The sequence below is a fragment of the Rhopalosiphum padi genome, chromosome 1 (assembly GCF_020882245.1).
Source record: "Rhopalosiphum padi isolate XX-2018 chromosome 1, ASM2088224v1, whole genome shotgun sequence".
Classification (NCBI taxonomy): domain Eukaryota; kingdom Metazoa; phylum Arthropoda; class Insecta; order Hemiptera; family Aphididae; genus Rhopalosiphum; species Rhopalosiphum padi.
Genome location: NC_083597.1, coordinates 1,146,715 through 1,172,192, shown reverse-complemented (window position 1 = coordinate 1,172,192; position 25,478 = coordinate 1,146,715). Strand labels below are relative to the sequence as shown.

Below are 25,478 nucleotides of genomic sequence, written 5' to 3'. Positions count from 1 at the left end.
TTCGCTAGGTATAAACGTTTGCGTGTCTTATAGTTATTTATAAATTTATAATTATGACATTTTGATCGCTCGATTATTCTTGTAAGACACGCGTGTCTGGTAACAAAGTGTCTCGTGTGCAAATGGGTGATAATATTATCATTAATATCGATTTATTATTTCAATTTAGTATATGATAACTTAAGATTGCATGATTTATTTAGTAAGTTAATAAAAAGATAGTAAATTAAAGATATACCAAAAGTTTAAATTCATATTAATTGTTAGTTTTATTATATCTTTTAAATTCCATAGTCCTAAAATTAGTGTCGAACTCGTATTTAGGATTTTTTTTTTTTTTTTGAGGAGTGAGATGTATCTTTTTAATGGCTTAATCTCATTCCGTAAATAAGCTACTGTCTTAAATATATTATTCTACGGTGGTTACAATATAATAGTTTAATACCTATAAAAATAACATATTTGTATAATATATATTTTATATAATAGATTTAGGGTTTAGCAATTTGAGATGTATAACTTAGTGGAAATACCCTGAAATTCTCTATAGAATGGTCGACGATATTTAAAAATTCAAGGGAATCAGTTATATTTATTATAATCATATTATGTTAATAACAGTGTATTTCAATTTTCAATTAGATATTCCAAATATTGTATTTTTTAAATTCAATTCATAAGATAAATTATTATAAATAAAAAATAAACTAAATTGTAATTATCTATTAATCGATCGAAAATTAAATATAAAAGTAATAAAACAAATATTGATATAGATATCTATATAATATCATTATGAAATCTAAATATATTTTAATAGATCATATACATATTATATTACTTTATTAAAAAATAATATATATATATAATTGTTTAAAATATTTTGACATCGGAGTTTAATATTGTTTTTGTTTCAACATTTAGTATGTAGTATTGTATAAATTGATTTAAAATGTTTGTGTACTATGAATATTTAAAATACGTATTCAAACACATTTTTCTTAAAAATTAAAGAAGACTGTATTTTACTATTGTTGGCATACTATTGTATATTATTATGTTACAATATAAAAAAAAGTGTAAATAGTTATTCTAAGAAGTGTTGAAAATGTTGTGGGGTAATCTTGTTCCACTTCACTCAGATCAAATAAGCTTTAAATATATTATTGAGTGTTTATTATTAAAATATCACCCAGTTAAAAAATAGTTAGTTATAAGAAAACGTGAGGTAATCACAGAAATTATAAAATTATAAATAATTAAATAAACAAAAAAAAAAAAATCATGATAAATGCTATCTATACAAAAAAAGTAATTTTCTATAAATAGATACTGGATGTAACGAAAAATCATTTTAAAATTATTTCGTTTATTAGTTTTAAAACATTATTTCGGAAAGAAAATACAATTTCAGATTCAGAAAATAATTTTTCAGAAAAAAAACAAATTATCAGACTAACTAATAATTCGAAATATTGTTTAATAAGAATCATGCCTCAAGCTTCAATTAAAATATAAATAAATAAAAATTATTTTTGAAGCAATTATATATATATAATAAAATTGTTTTGTTACATTATTATAGGTACTTAAAGTTTGTTTAAAAATTATATAATTAAAATAATGACTGTCTTGCATTCATTTTTTTATTTTACTTTTTATATACATTGTAGTGGCATTGCAATTCTGGAGAAAACTTTTTAAAAGGGTTTTTGTGAAATGTGTGTTAACAGTTCAAAAGTTAAATAAATTGATTCTAGCTGAACTTTAAACAACATTATCGGTAATCGGTATACATTTGTGTGCTTATATATACGATTGGTCTAAACTAAATGTTTTATTAAATTTATTACATATTTTCATTGTTGTTATATTTTATTTTAAAAAACCAGTTTAAATTTAGAAATCAAATATATCAATATTAGTTATATTTTTTATAAATTACAATATTACATACAGTAAGTGATAGAAATATTATTATAATTAAACATTCTACATATCTTTAAAATTATAATAATAATGTAATCTGTGATTTCTTTTATTCATATTTAAGCAAAAAAATTGCTATAAAAGTATATAAACCTATATAATATTATATAGTTATCGCTAATACTCGTTTTATAATTTTGTTCGACTTTCGACTATTGGATTTTTGTGCGTGTAAAATTATTGGACATCACACACATATTATTTTAGATAGGTCAGTCGAATGTACACCCAATAATGATGAGATATATATACAATATAATATATATTATAAACAAATATATGTCAAATAGGTACTTATAGCCTTATATATGTCGCCATGTCGGCAGTGTCATAACATCCTGTTGCAGTTACTAAATGTATGATAAATAGTACCTACCATGTTCAAATTCATAAAATAACGATACAAATAAATGTTTGACAATTATTCTTTCCATGCTCATTTTCTCTTATTTTTTTCTTGTTCTTGTATACGCATACATACACACACGACACACGTATATACGTACGACTTACGATTTCGCCTTTAGATTAACTCTTCTCGGCCTGACAACGTCCCGAAATTGCCCTGGCCCCGAACCATTAGTCTTCGTCCCTTGGACAAATCCAGTCACCGTCCAATTAAAAACTGATGGCAGGACAAGCGGGCACAGGATTTTGTGTGTGCGTCCATTCAACGAACAAACTGCGAGCACTCAATTAAATGCACTGTCATGGGAAAAATAATGAACAAGGGATGTGATCGCGCCAAGGGGCTGCGATGACGGTGGTGGTGGGATGGTAGGTGACAAACGAGATCGAGCCTTGTGACATGTACACTAATAACGATCCCTATTGTCAACAATTCAAATAGATCAATCGGTTATTGGTGTTTATAATATACTTTATAGAAATAGAGTTATAAAAATATATTTGAATATTATTGTATAATACAGTAAGTTTTGAACGTTTTAAATAAATGAAAAATATATCAATTATTTTATTTAATATTATGTAGAAAAAATAATCAGGTTTGACTATGTCAAAAATTGCATAAACAAAATCAGACAATAACACTTATCCACTTGATTTATTACCAATATTTTACCAAATTTTACCAAATTGTTTGATAAATCAATAAAATTAACATTGTTTGATAAATCAATAAAATTGACATGGTTTATCTATTTATAACAATAGTTCTCAAAGCATAAAATATCAATATAAATTAAATAGCTAATAATGTAATTGTCATCAATAATATTTCTCTTTACAAATTGCATACAATTTCATTTTATAATACATTAGATTGATTAAAAATAAATACCTACCTAAATTGAGAAGAGCAGATTGAGTTTTATAAAAATTAAATATAGTTTCATTGTTTTAAATTATTTATTATTCTGTTTTAGTTATTAGTAATATGTATAAATATATTATATAATGTGACAACAAACTTAAAGTGATCTTTTACCGATTATAAGTATATAAAATATTTGCACATTAAATATATACAATTAATTTTTGATCTAATGTAAGGAAACTTTGTTTAATACATTTTAAATTTAAATTTATTGAATATTATTATTAATTCATTGGTAGGAAATAATGAAAGGAATTTTATTTATTATATTGTTATTACAATATATATTATGAACAATAGAGGATATATAATTTATCGCTTAAAAGTTTAAACTAACGAAACTAATTTAAACAATTAATTGTATACAACAAGAAACTGAAATAAATACATTTCAAAGCGCTATGTTTATTGATATTTAGTTATTTATAATTTTATTCAATAAAAACTATTATAGGTACAATTTATTAAAATTATTTATTTATTTAAAAATGTAAATCTTTTTGGAAAGTTAGATAAATTATTTTATACCTTACATATATGATTATTAATAACTTAGAAATTACAATATTGTAATAATGTAATTAATATTTTAAATAATAAGAACTACTTATTATAGTTAAAACGATAAGTTGAAGAATTATTTTTTTCTCTTGAATAATATTACATATGATTTATAATTTCAATTTTATAAAAATTGTATTGTAAAACAAATTATACCTAAATATACCTATAGAAACTCCAATGTTCAGATATACGTTTAGCTTAGTTGGAATATGTGTTACCTCTTATTACTAAAATTTACTCAAGTTCATATATTATTAAATTATGATAAAATAAATAAATAAATGTTCTGGAATAAAAGAGAAATTAGATACCTATACTGTTCTAAGTGGTCGTAATGTTCAAATATTAACTCTTAAAGAATACACGTTTTAATTTATCTGATGATAGTAAAGAAAGGTCCTTTTGGCACGATGGATCTCATTCTACGTTAAGGATAAATATTTGGAATAGTGCCACGTATTCCCAATGGTCTTTTTCATGTGATTTAACCTCTCTGTATAGAGAACTGAATGAAAAGAAGCAAATAACTTTTAATTTTAAATCACCGAGTTACTGTGATTCTATAGTTAATTTTTAAAATTATGCTTGATCTGTTAATCTATAGATAGATTTTTATTTAATAAATGACAAAAACAAATATTTTAAATAAACTTCTATTCTATTCTACATTGTATGCAGTTGTTGAAACAAAATGTTTGATGAGTAAGTTATAAATTTTAACCTTATATTTATTTATAACTTATAATTATTAAACAACTTAAGTTATAAACATATTCCTATATAATATAAATACCCTTGTTGAACATTTTTATTTTCAAATTACGAATATAAATATAAACGAATTCAAATAATATTAAACCGATTTGATTGTTTACTTATGTAAGATAAAACAAAAAATACTTAATTAAAATGTATATTGTATTGTTAGGTACTTATTTATAATTTTAAGTAACAGAAACTCAAGGAACGTATTTTAAATGTTAATGTGTACCTACCTTTTATAAATTATAATAACAATCATTGTTAGCACATAATATTTGTATATAATAATATAATGTGTCTATCTTTATATATTAACATGATTATAACTTATAACTATATAGTTTATACAATAAAACACATAACTTACCTTATCAAGCCTTTTTTGACAAAAACTCTTATTCTTCATTACCAATTACGCGTATTGTACAAATATTGCATATTCTATTGCTTTAATTAAATAAATAAATAATAATAATATTAAAAAAATATTGTTTTGTATGGATTTCATAAGTTATTTATTTTATATATATTAACTATACTATAAGTAAGTATAGTAATTATTATAAATAATTACTATAAGTAAGTATAGTAATTATTATAAATAATCTAATTTTATAGGAAAAAAGCAATATTTTGGGCTCTTTGTAGACCTTGATTTAACTTAAAATAATTGAACATATAATAAGCTATTTTACTATACATTATGAAAATTTAATGTTCAAAATTTTCAGACGAACATTTTCCTTAAGAATATAATTTCAAATACGTTGTGGTTGTGGTAATTGTCGTTTGATAACAAATATAATGTATAAACCCTTGTACTTAGTTTAGTGCATACTACACATGGAGATTGGTAGGGTTGAACTATAGTTCTATATCATGCCCCTGGAAAATTATTTTAAGTGGTCTTAATGAAACAGTATAAATTATAAGTACGCCAAATTATTATTAACTAATAGTTTGGCTTTGTACTTATTCAAAAATTAAAAACAATTTATAGGTATAATTTTTTTTTTATATTTAATTTTTATCTTAGTTAGAGTTTACACATGTGATAATTAATTTAGTAGGTTTAGTTTAAAAATTGCATATTTAATAATAATTTGACCTAATTAATAATTTAGAACTAAAAATGTACAAAAATAGTGAATTTAAATATTCAATATTTTTTTCATAGTCGTAGCTTATAAACTTTTATTTACTTTTAAGGCACCTACCTTGAGTGAAAGAAATATTTAAAATACAAATTACATTTTTAAAACGGAGGCTATATACTAAATTAGTTAATTTTAGCTACCTGTTAACAATTTGCACATAAGCCTCACATAACACGTAGATAAAGATTTTAAAATATGTATAACATATCTAAATATCAAAATATGATTTTAAGTTTTAGATTCTGAGTGGTGTGGTGAATTTATTAATTTTATAATGATATGTTTTATTTTTGTGTCTGTTATCAGTTCTTCACCTAGAATATTTGATCTTGTTGGTTCTTTTGGAACGAGGAATTTTCTTAATTATGAAAAAAAAGGAAAAACGGGAATTTTTACACTAAACCAGTTTTTGGAAAAATTAATTTTTTGTTTTATTATAATTGAAAATGAATAAATGTAAAAAGTTTAAATATTTTGACTCTTCTTGAGTTATTTATAAACTATTGAAATTTTTGTTTTGTTTTTTTTTTTTATATAAAAGTACCTAAAGAATTTTCGTACGATCAAACAGCTTGAAGGTATTTTATAAGCTGTTATTACTTTAATAAATTAAAAAAATGAATTCATGATTTTTTTAATATTTATATATAAAATTTAAAAATTTAATACAAGGATCATTATATTATATTTTCCAACCTAAGCTAAAAAATGAATTCTACTGTAAGGTAATATTAATTTTTTATAAGCGTTTAAGTTCAAATTTTTACTACATTGCATATTTACCCGTAAAATAACTATTTCTCATAAAATGATTTTTCTGTAGTTCAATAACGAATTACCATAGAATATAGATACTTATAATCTTTAAAATAAATATTAGCGTTAACATTTCCTACTTGTATAATTTCAGCCCTTTTAAAGTTATTTATAGATATTTTTGTTTTAGTTTTTTTCTTTAAATGTTGATAACAAGTTATTCATTCAGACAAATATTTTAAAAACTGAATACAATTCAAAGCATATTAAGCTTTTCTTATATTTATAATTTATATAAAAATAAATAGTCACATATTATAATAATTATAGTAATCTTGTAAAGTATTTAAATGAAATCAACTAGTAAATTAATTAAACCTTATAATTTAAGTATTTTAATATTATGTTAATTTTATCAAAATTTTACCTTGGTTTACCACTGGTAATTTATCTAATAGAATTCATAACTTATGGTTTCTTGTGTTTATTCAATTATATTATTCTGACATTTTGGTTATATTTTAAGAACTATATCTTCAGAGATAATATATTATAACTATAATTTGTACAGGTGTTTTTATATTAATTAATTGTTTTTTTTATATGCATAATGTGTATATATATATAATATATATATATAAAATATATATTTATATACATGTTTAATTGTTTATCAGTTAATTATTGGTTTAATATTAACATTGTTTGGCCCAGTAATCTATAAAAAGATTTTTTAAAATAAATAAAATAAAATAAAAATAAAAATAAAATTGTTTAATTGGAATATCTGATTTTCTTGCCGTTTTTGCAGCATCATGTTTCTTCGATTTATTGCCACTTATATGTTAATGTAAGACATAGAAATGAATATATGCAAACTTTTTAAACTAACTGAACAGAAAAATCGGAAAATAATTTTATTTAAATTATACAATTATACAATATTATAGCGTAGAAGTTTATGCATCGCTGATTATTTTTACAAGTATAATATTACCTATACTATCACTTTAAAATGGTGTTAGGTTTTTTTATGCTATTTTGTATGGCGTGTCTTAGATTTAATAAAAGAAATATAATTTTGAAACGATCATTAATCTGAAAAAGGTGGGTTTTAAAACGAAACGTGAGATTTGTAGATCACGTGCCCGGAAATCGCTGAATGGATCAGAGGTTGGTTCATTTCCGGTCATAAATCTTGATCTCGGTCAGTAATGTTTTATTCAGTTTTTAGGGTAAGTATATTGCACGGTAAATGTATTGGAAACGCCATTTTATGTCTTCGTCGTCTGATGATTTGATAACCATGGTGTTATTTCCGGAAGAGGTGCAACCAGCCATTGTTGCGGTTGGCCAAGAAATGTAGTTACATATCGTATGTAATAATTATTGCTAAAATAGTTCATAGAGTATAGACCTATACATTTTTTTTTGTATAAACTATAAAACCGTAAAAATGTATAAATAAGCACAGAGTTCAAGAGTAATCCTATGATAATGATTACTTATCATTATATTTTATGTAGTTTTATTCAATCTGTACCTATAATAGTTGTATGAACGACTGTACTTAGATTGACTGTGTTCAACTATAAAACGTTACTATACAAGAAATAAATGACGATTTCAAAAGCAGTAATTATTTGAAAGTGTATACCTACATATAAATTTCATAACGTAAGTTATTTTTATCGCTTGTAAATAAAATAAGTTAAATAAGTTTAGTGAAACATAGACTGTAGTGTAAAACATATCAGGGTAAAAAATTTAATACGTGACTTCAGTTTCCACTTCGCAGACTCAATACAGAATAATTAATAAGTAAATACATTTGAGTAATATATATTCTATATGAAAAACACTGAGGTTTAAATCGATTATAATTATAGATGTTTAAGTCATTTAAATTTTTCAAACAAAATGTGTTACATTCAAATACCTTTCATTTTTATGATATTTTTTTTATTATACATTTATATGTATAAAGAAAAAATTTCCAAGAACCGAACAACTAAAAAGAAAAAGAAAACAATCATTATTGTAACCGCTTACCTGAATATTAACAAGCATTTATGTAACTCCTTAGGTTTCCGTTTTTAAAAAATATTTTATTTTATTATTAAACTTTAATGTTCGGTAATTAGAGTTAAAAATATATAATATTCAATTCCAGTAATAGACTGTTGTTATTATCGTACAATGTAAATCATTATACATTTTTGTTTACGCAAATATTTTTAATGTAGGTTGAATGAACGAAAATAATTGGCCTTGAAATTATTTACTACTTACATGTCTATTGTGTACATATATGTCTACGAGATTCTTAGTTTGATGTTTTTTTTTTTTGTTAATAGTGGGGCAGGAAGTGGGCACAGAAGGTCTTGTAACATTTCGAGTGGGTTTTGATGACGTAATTAATAACGAGCTTTCGGGTGTTTTTATCCGAAACGACACTAATTCCGAGGTCATTAAGCTTCGCAGTTTGAGGCTCCCTGGGGAGAGATGGAGAGAGGAAACGTCTGCGTGTGGTCTCAAATCCCTAGCTTGGGATCAAAACGTGATTTTTCACCCTTGGCTGTGGAGAAAAGCGAGAAATGGCTGCTGCCGTACCCGTCACTGTTGCAGCATAGGTTGTGGTAGCGGCGGCCTAGTCAACGGTGGGTAAAACGGTGATGGAATGGTGGTGTAGTGGGGTTTTCATTCCGTGGAAAGTCGGCGACTCGTGTAAATCATCCCTGTTGCCAGATTAACAAGAATTCGGGCGTCAATCTTTTTCGGTCACACAGCTGCTACGATTTCTCACGCAACTCTTACGGAAAATATATAAAACGTCCGATTTTCAGGTTGACAATACTTCAATTAGATGTATGCGCACTGGTACTACTATAGTGATTAATATCGATACAAAGACCCTCACCAATAGCTCATCGGGATAAGTACACGTACCTATATATATATAGGGAACAGAAATACTTACAACTAGTAGTATTTATTATTATATTATACTTGTGTGTTTTTGGTACCATTTGTTAATTGATCGACAGTGCAGTATTCAATTTGATGTTCTATTAACAATAGAACAAATAATAAAAAGTTTTTAACGTGTATCAACACAAGACCCGTTTGATTTTAATAGTATTTATTTTAAATATCACGCACCAAAAATAATTAATTTTAGACATAGCTTATGATATTATTAAAATATAACCTTATTGATATAACAATATAATTAAATATTTCAAATACTATGTTGAATGTTGATACAAGAATATACAAAACGAAATAAGTCGCAATATAGTAGGTTTCAGATACATCTCATTGACATTAAGTACCTATGTAACTATTTTTTTTAAATTACTTTCTTATAAATAAATAAAATCGTTATTTTTTGTTTAAATAAGCATCCAACTTCATTTGATTTGGGATTTAAAAGTCTAAAACAAAATAAATCTGCAAATATATTTGGTGCTTATAAATTTCTATTATAACATATTATATAAAATATTGTATTAAATGTCCAGAAATTGGCTATTAAAATTAAATTGTATGCATTTTAATCTACAAAATAATTTATACATTTTGTTAAAGGTTAAACTACAAATACTTATAGGAAATTCTTCATAGTTAAATATTTTTAGATTGTTTTAAATTTACTTATAAGAAATTATGTATTCAATTTTAAAATATTTTCAGCGTGTAAACATTTTTTTATCAAAATTTAAAATTAAAAAAATTAAAAATTCTATTATATTATAAAGCTTACTACAAATTCCAATAACTATACCTACCCTACCGATGTATTTAATTTTTTATACTATGATTGGCTATTATAGTATCATTAAATTCAAAAACCATTACGATCATGATAGAAAATAATTAATAAAATTAAATCAGTATTTTGATCTAGTATGATATGATAAAGTACGTTATTTTGATACATTTTCAGATTGTGTAAGTTTGTTTATACCACAATTTCATTATCATTAACATTTAATACGGTAAAGAATAGTTATATAAAAATATGTATGCTTATGTTTATGCACTTAGGTTTTTGAACTTATGTTTCTAATTAAATATTTTAAAATCATATTTTTCATATGCCAAAAAAGTATATTTTGTATTGTATTGTTTATAAATAAGTGATTAAGTAGGAACGCCAATTTTAAAGTATTATTGAAAATTTAAAAAAATTAAAATATTAATAATAATTTTTTTAATATAAAAGTTTTTTTTCTTCAAGTAGTACCTATCAATATCAATTCTATTACTAACGGTACTCTGATTTTAACAGTTCAAAATGATAATTTCAAAAATATAAAAGCCAAGTAATTTAAAAAATAAATTATTATAAAATATATTATTATTACCCTATAATATTCAAGTTATATTGGAAAATATAATTTCACTGCCTGCGGATTAAATTTTATATTATCTAATTTTCAATTAATAAAATTAACGGAACAATATGTAATGTAAATCATATTATGCCATTATTATTTCCGAACAAATAATAACGATGCAGCTTAGTTAAAATAATGATAGTATATTTTATATAAATAATAAATATATCATATATATTTGTTTTTAATCAATAAATATTTGAAATGAAATAATAAACTAAAAATTTAGTGCATTGAGCATTGCAATAACTGGTGTAGTATCATAAAAAATAAGGAAAAACAAAAATTAATATAACATTATATTATACAACATTTAATGGCAATATTATAATATTTTAACGAATTTATTAAATCTCATGAAATATATATTGTATTATTTTGTTTAAAAGGAAATATAATATAAAATTATTTCATAAGATTTAATATTTTCGTAAAAAAACATAGAATGTATGCGTATTTAATTTTTTAAATTGTTTGTTAAATAATTCAATTTAATAAACTATTATTCTTTTATTAGTGATATCCTGTTTTTACTTCTATATTGTAGTACCATTCTTATCAATTAGATAGGAACTAACATGAAAAATGTGTATTATATACTTTCATAATACACGTTATTGGCTTAACTTAAAATGTAATAAATTCACTATTTGCATTGTAAATGCATATTTTGGTTTTTTGATTAAAAATGCTTTTAATTTGAAAATATTGTTTCAAAAATGCTAAACTTTTTTGGTTCATCCTTTGGGAAATTTTAAAATATTATTATAATTGATATTTTTCTGTTATAACAATTTGTGAAATCTTTTATTGTCTTAAGCCACCCATGAGTTTGGAAGGTTGAATTATAATGAATGCAAATGGAAAAAAAGGAGTTCGATGTAAAAAATCAGATTAAAATATGTATATAATACATTTTAAAAAATATTCTTTAAATTAAGAACAAGATTGATATCTTGAGTAGATTTTTCCAAGGTTATACAAACGTTTAAAATGAATGATATAATTTAAAATAAGAGTATTTCAAATACAACGTTTAGACGTCATATAACTTCAATTTTGAAACATGAATATATATTTGGTTTTATACTTATAAAATATACTTAATTTATTTATTACTTAATTATTATAACTTGATGCATACCTTATAGACCTATCTTGATTTACGTAGACGTTATATAGTTTTTGAATATACCTACTATAACTTCATTACAGTATAAACAAAATAAAATATACCTTAAGAGTAATATATTTTTTAAATTCTTATCTTTAATAAAAAGTATATCATGTAGTTAGATATTTGTATTACATGTAAAGTTTAATGATGGAGTATAATAATGTTATTAGATCATTAGAACAATATAAGTTTAATAAAACGTTTTATCATCATAACCACGAAAATGTTTAAGACGATTGAATAGATGATAACTCCAAATTGACAAATATGTTTATGAGTACATATATATATATATATCATAGTATTATACCTAGGGATGTTATACACAAGTAAAATATTTTTCTACGGCGCAGCCATTGACGCTGAGACGAGTGGCAGTAAATGTTTGAAAATGTTTTTCATGCAAATCAGGGTCGAAATGTAAGTACATTGCACATCGACAAGGACCAGTAATCCCGTGTTTTCCTTTTTAAGGATTAACAAGAAATTTCGGTTCGTATTTCGGTAGCTTTAGGTTCTTATGATAATATTTGTTTAGGTGCATTTAATAGTTTGTTCAGTTAATGCTACACGCACTTATATTAACACATTATTTGATATAATCACAAAATAATGAGATGTGCTAATCTATGTTGGAAATAATATCGTCGACCACAACTAAATAACATGCTCACGTGATGTGCATTCGTTGTCGTATATATTATACATATAATGTATTATCGTCGTTTTCCGCATGGGCGTCGCAGGAATTCTCAGCTGACAAAAACACACCACTCACCAACATACACTCACACACACAAAATGGCATAGGCGACAATATTGGACCGGAAATTAGTATTGTTCTTTCGTCTGAGATATTGGCTTTTCCAGAGGTGATCATGTGGAAATTTCGTTTTTGTAGGATTGCTTTTCGTATGTTCGATTGGTCGACACTAGGAGGGCATTGGAATCCGGATAGTGACAATAATAGGGCCTTAAATACCCAGATTTTCCTGAGGCAAAAGTGTGTAATACCACGATTCCATTACGCCGAAACGAGTTCCAGTAGTTATCTGAGAGGGGCAAAAAAGTAAACGTACGCGCGTCGCGTCAGAGGAATTTGATGGACTTGTAAGTGTGCCACCCCCAGCCATGTACCGATGCAATATACAGAAGGCAATCACAATATAGAGGCGTCACTCGTACCAAATCTGACAAATAAAAACCTGACTTTATGTGAATTATAAAAATGCTTTATTTTTTTTTTTATGAAACACGGCTGTAGAAAGTCGGTACCCATAGATGACTACGCAGACTTATCCATGTAATAATACAATAAATCACAAAATGCATAGTGTATATAAATCAAGTACATTTTGTTTCATACAAGAATAATAAAATAATATTGGTCTGATTATTTCGTTATAACGCTGTGGTAGTATAACTTTTTTTCATATGGGTTATTTTTGTATTTCAATACTTTGTAACTTGTTAGGATAATCAAACTATATATTTTTTAAATTTTTTTTTTATTTATATAATATACTATATAGGTTATAAAGGTTTTTTCTATCTCTTCGTTTGATTGCTTTAAATATTATTCATTAGATTTTGTAAAATATAAGCAATAAAATATCTGTAAACATTTACGAATATACAGACAATATAATGCTTTGAAAATATTTAATTATTATACGCTGCTATTTAAAGTTATTAAAAAAAAAAAAAATACTTAATATACGTAAAAACAGAAAATAATTCGATTTATTTTTGCAAATATGAAGTAGTATTATATCCATTTGCATAAAAAGTAATAAAAACATTAGGTAATACTTAGAATAAAATTATGTTTGTTTAATTGATCGTTCTATGAAAGTTTTCTTTTTATTGTAATGGCATGATTTCTGTATGTGAAAATAAAAATAACAAATTAATGATCTTCTATCATCGGTTGTAGTTGAATTTTTCTTCCTTTTGCAAAGCCTTGACTAAAATAAGACTCAGAACGGATATGAGCATCTGAAACATATACAGGTCTTAACATTAGTAACACTATTTTATTTGCAAAACTAAACAAACCCAAATATTAAATACATCATAATATAAGATATTCATCGATGTTAAAAATTGAATACCATTACATTTTTTAATAATAATTTAATTAAAAGAGATCTTAAGAATAAATTGTTTTTTTTCGCTCTTGTAACAACTGCTTAATGTGAACAGTCGGTCATCTTGCATAATGCATTTGTAAAAAATAAAATCATGAAGATTAAAGGCTAATTTTATCCAATTTAATTATTTTTTATCACTTGGTACAGCAAACACCATCATTCTAAACTACCTACTAAATCAGATACAGCTAAAAGTATTTAGAGTTTTGTATCAAAATATTAAATAAGATTCTATAATATTATTCAATTCTAAAAGCAGAAATCAATGTATTTTTATTTTTACTTTTAAAAACAAAATATGATTTCTATATTATACTATTTTAGAAATTATTCATTCATCACATAGTTACTAGTTGAATTTTAATCTCATCATGTGGCTAAATCATACAAGTTAAAAATTAAATTTAACTAAATGTATGTTAACAAGTCAAATCTATAGTTTATTTAGTATAGAGGGTGGTGTATTCGATTGGTTATTTTAATATTAGTCGTTAGACATTAAATAATCACGATAAATCACAAGTCCACATTATCTGACGAGAAGCATTTCGTAATCAAATAAACCAAATTGTCTTTGCTAATAGTTTTGAAGATTGAACCTGCTAAATAATAAGATTTTCTTTTCATTAAAGAAAAAAAATATTTTTGCACCAGAAATATTGGAATGGCGAGTCAGTGGCAGTAGAGGTGTGTACAAGAAAAATAATTTTAATTATTTAAATTAGCATTGGAGAGAAAAATGGCAGATTTAACTTTTTACCTTCATCTCGTCTCCTGTGTTTTCGTTTCTTTTTATTTCTTATATATATATTTTTTTTTTTTGTAGTTTATAGAAATAATATAATATAAAAAGAACGAACGTTATAAATAGCTTTATCTTTAGTTTTTTGTAAATTATGCAAATTTAAGCGAAACGAAATATTTATTTTATGAATTTAGTAATCTTTTTAACTTTTCACCCCCTCCTCCTCATCATAAGTTTATTATTTTTAATTTATATTCTGTTTATTGTATTTATTTCGTATTAATTTTTATTTTTTTTCTATAGTGGAATTTGTTTGTTGTATACGAGAAGAAATAATTTTACAAACTATTTTACAGTTTTTTTTTTTTTAATGAATATAACGTTAATTTTATTACACTATTATTATATATATCAGTTCTTAAATTAACACAAAATATTTCAAGAATAATGCTTGATGTTATTTGTATATAGTTGCATCTTTAAAACTTAAAACATTGTTTAAGATATATTTTTATCAAAATTTAATTGTAAAATATTACAGGCAATATTAGTTTACTAATATATAATATATTTTCAATAACCAATTGAATTATAAAATACTTAAATTAATTAATTAATTTTATTTTTTTTTGTATTATACATTATCAAATTTTAGTTCACAACATAATACGTATAATACAACAATAAATAAAATTATATCGAAAATATCAATATACAAATAAACAGTTAGGAACAGTGGCGTACGCAAGATTTTTTTAAGGGAAGTGTCATATCATAATTATATGCACGAATTGACCTTTTTTTTTTTTAGTCCTTGTTTCATAATTTGAACAGATACTTATTTATAAGGGGGGTGTCATATCTCCCTGACACCTGCGTCGCCACTGGTTAGGAATAAAGTAAATCAAAAGTTTCATCATTAAGAATTTTGTTTATGGATATACAATAACATATTGTAATATAATATATATTTAAGATTGAACTAATAATATTATCATCAACACTAATAATTCTAATAATTTACAGCTTATAATTAATCAGGAATATTTAATGAATATTTCAACGATGTTATAAAAATATCATACTCGCACATTAACTTTTTATCAAAATTATATTTGTATATTTTTTTTGTATTGTTGCAATGATATAAGTTTAAAATAATATATACCTACTTTAAAATTCTATTATTTTTGTGGGTTTATTATAAGTTTATGATTAGAAAGAAACGAAATAAATATTTATGACAATGTTAAAAGCATATATTATATGGAATGGAATAATCTATTTTATGGATTTCTTTTGTACCTACTGACAATCAACATAATAAAGTGTAAATTATTAATTTTGATATATAATGAGGAATTAAGGAATCATCAACTAAACACAAATATTTTTGCTTAAAGTGAAATAGAAAAAAAAATATAATATAAAATATAATGGGTAGTTATGTATTCCACAATACCTATATCAGTATACCGTAGTATTCTTATCACATAACAATCAAATTATATTTTAAATTCATATAATATAATTCGATTTCTTCATCACTACTCTACCTAGTCATACAAATTACAGCATTACCAATATTTCTAAGCTCTCCCCCTATCATACACAAATAATTCTTATTTTAAACAACATTCCAACTATTACGAAAAACTAAACAGATATTATTACTCCAGGTAAAACAGACTGAAAAAAATTTCAATAAAACCACATCATACTCAACATATCCATAAAAACCCCACTTAACTTAGATACTGCGGTTCAATTATTTATCTCAACTATGATCCAAAATAAACCCTTCCACCACTTACCCAATCAATGTTTTGTCTTCACACATGACTCAACTCATTACAGAGAAGCGTCGACCCTACAGTCAATGGCAAAGAACACATGTGGAATGAAAGGCTAATGTTCAAACTTTTATTCTTACTCACATCATTATTTCTCAAATCGTTTTTATCAAGTCGAAAATTTGTAAAAGATGTAAAGAAGAAATTTTAAACTCACATCCTGTAAAAGCAGACAGTATCCTTTCCCCGAATCTCTACAATATATTATATGAAGCAGACATACCGTAGTCAAATAATACTACCCAATTTACTTTAGCCGATAATACAGCCATAACTTAATTTAACTATATGATATAATCTTTGCCTCAAACAACCTCCAAGACTAACTTATCTAAAAGAATGGTTCATTTCACGAAAAATTAAAATCAACAAAAGCAAATCCACCCATATCGCTCTTACCCTCAAACCTAAAAATATTCCTTGTGTTCACCTTGATGACCAAATAATTCTCATGGATAATACTATTCAATACCTAGGTCTATTTTTCGACAAAATATTAGACTAGGCAAAATACATTATATAAAAAAAAAACATCCCTTAATGTAATATTATTACAGTATAATGACCTTAGATGTTGAAGCCAATAAACAAAATTAAAAAAAAACATCCCTTAACCACAGACTCCATAAACCAAGTCTACTACTCCGATCCAAAATCTCTCTAAATAACATTAAACTAATTTACAAATTAATATTTCGTCTCTCAAAGACACGTAAGCTTCTAATTCTAGGGAATCTCAAAAAATTCAAACCTAAGTAAACTTCAAGCGTTTCAAACAATGTCTCTCCGTTTATTTCTAATGCTACCTGATACGGCAGTAATCATACTCTACACTTCGACATACCAAAAATATTCAACTTGCTTCCAATCGCTATAATCAATTTATTAACAACTTCTTTATATCCAAATACTTCTGAAGTACATAACTTGACGACCCTTTCCGTCTCAAATGTAAATAACCACGTAATCTTTTAAATAATTAATAACAACTTACTTCTCCTAAGTTCATAAATTGAAAGTACTGTCAATGGATGCTTCATCTTCTCTTATGTTTTATTAAGAAGTCTTGTACATACGTTATATAATTTACATATTCTATCAATTGTAAATATATACAATATATTATACATAGAAAATTTAAATCTATGTATTTGTATATATTTTTTTTTTTTTTAATACAATGCTATAATTTAATTATTTTTTTATTTAATCTATTAATTTATAAGTAAATTGATTAATCTGAAAAGATCATTATAAACTGTATATAAAAAGACGCCTGTTTATAACTATTGCAATATTGAGTGACATATCCGATAATTTTATTTTCCGCGATTAAAAAAACCGATTTTTTTCATTTAATAATAAAGAGAAAATAATTATTATGGTTTAAACCAACTAAATAAATAATAATAATACAAAAATATTATTTATAACCAATTATTGATGTATTAAATAAAATATTTATTTATAAATTTCTAGGTACTACTAGGTAATATACTTTATATAATTTTGATATTTTAATTTAAATTCACTTAAAACTGAGAGAATAAAATTAAAAATTATATCTTTGATAAAAATAAATAAATTATGTAAAATTTAAAATCAGTCTAAATGAAATTAAACGCTTTTATTAATGTATTTTCTAAAAAAAAAATAAATAAATTATAAGGTGATATTGCTCATATTATATGCATATATTGTATACAAAATTATTACTAATTTATAAAGGTCTCACGTAATTTAAGATAAAATGATAACTCATTAGATTACTGGTGGAAGAGTTGAAAGGTTGGATTGGTCACAGGAAAAGAGCATAGTATTTTATAGGAGCCTTGGAAAATTCACATTAAAAAAAAACAACGTGAACATTTCTATGTGAAAATATCTCAATAATATTACGGATGGCGTGCCGTGTGCGGCGTATCAAATTTATTCTCCAGCTGCCGCCTTGTCATTTCTTTAATAACATTAATTTCCTTTCCGACTTTTTAAACATAAATCGTATAAAATGGAGACCTACTACGGTTATCGTAGTCATAAGGATTCGATACGCCGAGGAGTAAGGAGTGACGGTCGGTGGTGGGTTGGTTGGGAGAAAAAAAAACATTTACAGTTGTCGTGATGAAATATTATACACTACCCTGTACCTTCGCTACTACTTCATACTACCCTTTCCAATACTTTTATATATAAAATGGATATAAATTATTTAGTTTGCTGGGTTGATGGGCACACACAGTGTAGGAGTAACAGTGGCAGTAGTGTAGCGGTGATGGAAGTAGTAGTAGTTGTAGTATAGTAGAAGTGTTGGGTAAAAAGAAACATACCTATATACATATATATATATATATAAGTGAGACTTTTTTGCGCACCGTACAGACGTTTTTATTTAAAGCTATAAATTTTGGTACCTACGCAATGCGTAGTCGATTTTTTCGAAACACTTGAAACATTCGACGGACCGCAACTTATGGACTTAAGTAATGACGAGCGGGTGGGTATAAAGGCATTGGATTCTGTGGCCATTCCGAAGATATTTTTATACAGGACCTTGAAACAGGTGAGATGTGAATTTTTCTGCGTTGACGGTTAATTTGCATAAAATAAACTATTTGCTGGGATAAAGGAGGTTATCGGGACAAACAGAGAAATACACAAGAGTCCATAAATAACTTACCATCCCCATATGGTTAGTCCCGATACAATATATCTTGAGCATAAAAATGTATATACTATATTTGAAATGTATGATAAAAAGATATAAAAAATAAAAATAATATTACCTGGTTAATTTTAATCATAAAAATTCTATGAAAATTATTAATGAGATTAATCTATTTTTTAAATTTTAAATAATTATCAATCTTTGTACGAAATTATTTGACAAAGTTTGACGTTGTTTTAAGCTATTTCCTACTCTTTAAGTATATATTTTTGTAAAACTTAGATTTATTATATAAATAGGCAAAATAAATAAAAAATAAAATGGGTTGGAAATTTAACTGCCTAAGCTAACTAAATGTTGAAAGATAAAATAATAATAAGTAAAAATGAACGTATTTTTATATATTATTATTAAAACGTGAGGCGATTTCTTTGGACAGCTATATATAAAGTTCTAATATTGAACTGATTTTTATGATTTTTTTTCCAAACGTAAGTACTCAGTGAACAGATGAATTATCTAATGAGAAAAGTTTAACAATGTATCAATTAAATAGTTCTTGGAAATATTTAGTTTTTCGTGTAGCAATGCACGTTTATTGCCGTGCACACACATACATCTTTACAACCACCGCTACTCCTATGAGGCTATGAACGTCTACTGAAGTATTACTGCGTTGTTGTATCATTACTAGACGTCAATTATTGATAAGAAAAGCTTTTGCTATGGACAACAAACAAAACACAGGGTCACGCATTGGATAAAGTGGAGTTGTATTTACCCCAACCTGTAATATTTAGTCATGGTCAACTTTATGTTGTCACGTGCAAAGTTAGATCTTTTGAAAAATTAAAAATACAAATAATACCAAGTAACAAAAAAGATATAATGAATATAGTGTATACAGAAATTCCGTAATAATAATACAGAAATTCAATGAAATTTTCATTTGTTTGTTTTAGATGAAATATTTGCAATTTTCACGTATGCAAATGTCTTGCATATAATATATATAAATGTTATTAAAACTTATGAAATTAAATCACTATCCATTTTATGTTTTCCTAAACATTAATAACATATTATTGTAATGATATATACATTTTTTATAATCATTTATATAAATAATTATTCAACAATCTTAACTGTTTACTATAACCCTGCAGCGACGGGTAATTTAGCTAGTATTATATACTTGCAGAAAAGTTTATTTTAGACAAAATATATTGTTTGTTGGAATATTTTAAATCTCCAGGATTTACTTTCTAAATTAAGTTATACAATTATTGTTGAGATAAAATTTTATCAAATTAAGGTTACTATGAAATTGTTATAGTATTTTGTTTATTGTATTTACATTTGAATTCAGTTTTTAATAGATTGATGCTCTTTTTAAGTAATTCTATCCTCCTAAGAATGCTATCATAATACCTACACTTAAAAAAAAATTAAATAAATTGTTATAAAACTTATAATTATTACAATATAGCATATACTTTATACTGTACTTTATATGAACAAAATAATATTAATTTGTTACAAAATATACTAATATATTATTATGTTTTAAAATTTTACTTGAATATTAAGTAGATTCACAATGGTTGTTCATTTTAGGTTTGTAAAATGTACAAAATTTAGTAAGTATACTAAATACATTAGTTTTTATTATTATTCAGTCGAAAAGTGTATACATAAATATTATGTATAAGTAGTGTTTACATGTACACGTTAGCTTTGTATAATATGTAACAGAGTTTGTTTGTAAAACAAATATTTAAAATAATACTATACGATATATATGACATTTGTGTGCTTTCAAACTTTACCAATAGTTCGTTGTTTGAAAATATATATATTATATGTATAAATGTAATTGAAATAATATATACAAATGATAGTTTGAAGTAAATATAACAGAAATAGGAAGGTTTATATAATATTCAGTGTTCAGTATGTTTTTTTCAACTATTGAATTTCAAAAAAAAAAAATTAAATTAAATTAATAAAAGGTAGGTGTTAAGTTATATGAGTGATTGTATCGAATTTAATGAAATATTCATTTTTATTGACAATTGAATTCGAAATTCATTTTTAGTATGTTTATTGTATTTATATTATAGGTAGTTAATTAATATGATATTCTTCATTAAATTTAAATTTAAATTAACAGATAAATATGCCAAAATAGTTAGTAAATAATAAATAAAATATATATATATGTTTACATACATATTGATTAATAAATTAGTTTTTATATTTGATTAGTTATTTTTTTAATGAATAATTTACATTACGTGATTATTTGACTAATTAAAATTGAATGATCGATATTATTATAATTTTCAATCATGTCCTGTAAAACACTTTTAAACAAAATAGATAGATAGCTATATTGTATATTGAACTGCTATTTTATATGATAATTTGACGTTCAATACATTTTGTTTGAAATATATTATAGGTAGATAGTTTCTATTACATTTCCATCGATATTAAAACGCCATATTATACGCAAACAATACCTAAAGTATTTCAGTAAATATATTGAAAATGTATGCATTTGAACAAATGATTAAAACTTCGTGTAAAAGAAAAAAATGATTATTTTATAATATATACGTGTGTACATCTAATTGCGAAAATTTTTCGGTTTTACAATACTGTATTATCTCATTCAGCTAGGTTCTCTATATCTTCTGAATTCTCTCTCTCGCTCACACACTATTATTGAGTATTGCTGATATATAATATCTATTTTGTAGGCGCCTAGAGCGTGGACTATTTCTCGTATTTCGATTAAGAATTCGCTGACAACACAAAGAACGACAGTATGGCGTGTGTCATAAAAAAAAATACACATGCCTTCATGTATTTAGGTGATTATTGCTTTAACAAACATACACGACCGCACCTCACGTATATGCACACGTCGGGATCGATTGACGGTGGCGGACCATATATTTTAACGTGGACCCCTCGCATTGAAAGTTTTCATAAAAGGTCTGTGATACTTTTGTGTATAATATAGTATGTGCATACAACGCATCGAAGTGCGGCGACGTTGGAAGCAAGTGCCCGTCGAATACACGAGCAACGGTGGTGTAAGAGAGGAGGTTGAATGACTTTTTCTTGTTTTTTTTTTTTTTTTTTTTTTTTTTTTTTTTTTTTTTTTTTTATCCAAGAAGGTCATACTAGGAAAATGTCTTCAGAGAAGGTTTTAGAAGGTCAATTCGATGAGGTTATAGGTACAAATTGTGAGTAACTCGTTTAATGCAAAATATGGTCATTATTAAGTAATTTTTTTAAAATTATAAAAACATAAAAATTCATCAGATGTTATCGATAACTAGGCGAATCAAATATTGTACGCATTTCATATATAGTATATAATATATATGTTTAAATAAAATAATTTACTAGGCTGTAATCAATTTAAACTTTTAAAATTAAAACGAATAAATATTTTTAATAAATTAACTAAAATACTAAAATTATTAAAACATGATCACAGAGAAATCTAAAATAATACTTTACGGGTTTATAATGGCAACATACTTTTTTACAATAAATGGCTGTTCTTGAGAATGAATAAAAAATATGAATACTTAAACCAAGATTTTAATTAGCTATGGTTAGTATAATTTTTCAATTTTTATAGTTTTTAAAATTAAAAATAACATTCAAATAAATATGATAAATTTTTAAATAGATAATTTTATCAGAGGAATATTATTTATGAATAAAATAAACATTAAAATGTCTTATAATGTTCTATTTGGGTATCAAAGGTAGTAAACGAAAAGTAAATCTTTCATATTTAGGAATGTTATTTAATAGCATTTCTCACTATAATATTATAGTACGACAATAATAATGATAGAATTTCGAAATGTCTAATAGTTTTTTCATTGAACATGGTGTTTGGTGTATCGATCTTAATGAGTAGATACTCACTACTTTATATTGTTTGAAATTTTGATATAATGGAACTACCTATAAATATATTTGTGTTATATTAAACTGAAAAAGAGAAACGTTAGTACATAAAAACCTACACTATTATATGTCATAATGAAAAGGTTATAAGTTTATACTCGTAACCTTTAAATATCATAACATTAAACATCAAAATTAAAAATTAAAAAAATAAATATGCTATAGAATTTAAGAACCATTCTTCTGTTTTATATAATACTTCTATACAAGAGAAACTTTTTATAAGTTCTTTGGTCAAATATGTTATATATTGTGTATAGAAAAATCCACACATTATTGTGCTGTTTTAGCCATTCTACTCGTATTAGGCGTGTAAAAAACTATGATATATACCACATGTATTTTGACTATTAATATTTGAACAATTTAATAATATATTATACTTATTTGAGAAATGTATATTTCTCCTCTCCCTAACTATCACCATTTATTATTTAGTTAAATAGCCAAATAGGTGAACGTGGGATTATGTTTGGAATCGACGATTACCTCCAAAGCGGCTATCGATATTGCTATGTTGGTGGTCCACCTGGATTTGTCCTCCAAGAACCAGGTAACTTCATCAGCACATCCGTAGAAAAACGCGTTACCGGTTACCGTGTCCCTGCATTCCGTAGGTAATGCTTTCCTCAGCGCCAAATAGTCGTTGGGTCCATCCGCTCCGCAACAACCGATCTGAAACCATATATTACATAATATAATTAATGTACTGCAATTATGCATAACCGTGTAATATAATATATATTATTATACATATCACGATGCACATAGAATCGACGGATTCATAAGAATCAACACAGTGGCGTTTAAAGTTGATCGGAAAGTAAATTCTGGAAAATCGAGGAAAACTATTCGATGTGTCGAAAATTGTTTGCTCCAGAGTTCATCATTTATCTAACGAGCTGAGTCAATTATACGTATTTAAATGGTGTTTACGCCTAATTAATGGATACGTATATAGGAAACACGCGATAATCAGACATTATGTACTTATACTATACGCGTGTAATACGCACCACGAAGTATAGTGACAACCCGGATGATACAAGTTTAAACATCCGTATGTTTCGATTCAAAACGATTTAATAATCGACGATTTAATATGAGGGAACTTTATATACTTTGTTCAACGGTTGTCGAACAACAAAACGTTAAACAGACCACGTGGTTTCGAAACTTTCTTTGCGTTCGTCGAACTCGCAAAACGTTTGATGTATATTATAGATCCGCAAGTATATATCGTATGTAATAATGTGTTTTATTCTGACGAGTCTTTATCAACAATGTCAATGTTATTTCACGACTATGACACGATTTGATGACGACCGACGGTCTCAGATGCACCAGCATAAGTAGGAAACGTACTTTAGTTTAAAAATTTAATATTTCATAAACATTATAAAGCTATAAAAAAAAAAAAAATGGAACTTCAGCAATCCATGGCTCTTAATACATATTTTAATAATTAAACGATTAAACGATTACTTTGTAGTGAAGAATGCAGAAGCATATTGTCAATATGATCTTCGGTTAATATTTATTATACTGGTAAACAGTTGACACTAAACTATGTATATTCATATTTATATATATATATATTTGTTATTTGCTATAAATATACTAAGAAACCTTACAATGATAAAAAATCAATATATTGTTATTAAGTTAGTGTATTTTTAGGAAAATATTTATATAATAACTGATGATGATTATTATATAATTTAGATATTCTATAAGTACATAATCGTATAATATTTCAAATCATCTACACAATATTTATGTAAACAGTAAAATACTATAGGAAGTTATAATATAGTAATATTAAAATATTATATACATAGCAATTATCGTAACTGTAATAAGTAAGTATATTATAACGTGTAGTATTAAGTGTAAAATATATGATATAATAATAT

General features: G+C 24.8%; 1 protein-coding gene across 1 annotated transcript in view; it reads right to left on the bottom strand.

Moving 5' to 3' along the window:
- Positions 1-13,864: 13,864 nt before the first annotated feature.
- The window catches only part of LOC132917368 (tetraspanin-2A), a 159,819-nt gene continuing 148,205 nt past the window's right edge, over positions 13,865-25,478 (bottom strand). Inside the window, exons 4-5 of the mRNA XM_060978085.1 lie at positions 24,052-24,237; positions 13,865-14,145 (exon numbers count right to left, since the gene is read on the bottom strand). Coding sequence (XP_060834068.1) covers positions 14,071-14,145; positions 24,052-24,237 — 261 coding nt within the window. The 3' untranslated portion in view covers positions 13,865-14,070. The remainder of the gene's footprint in view (positions 14,146-24,051; positions 24,238-25,478) is intronic.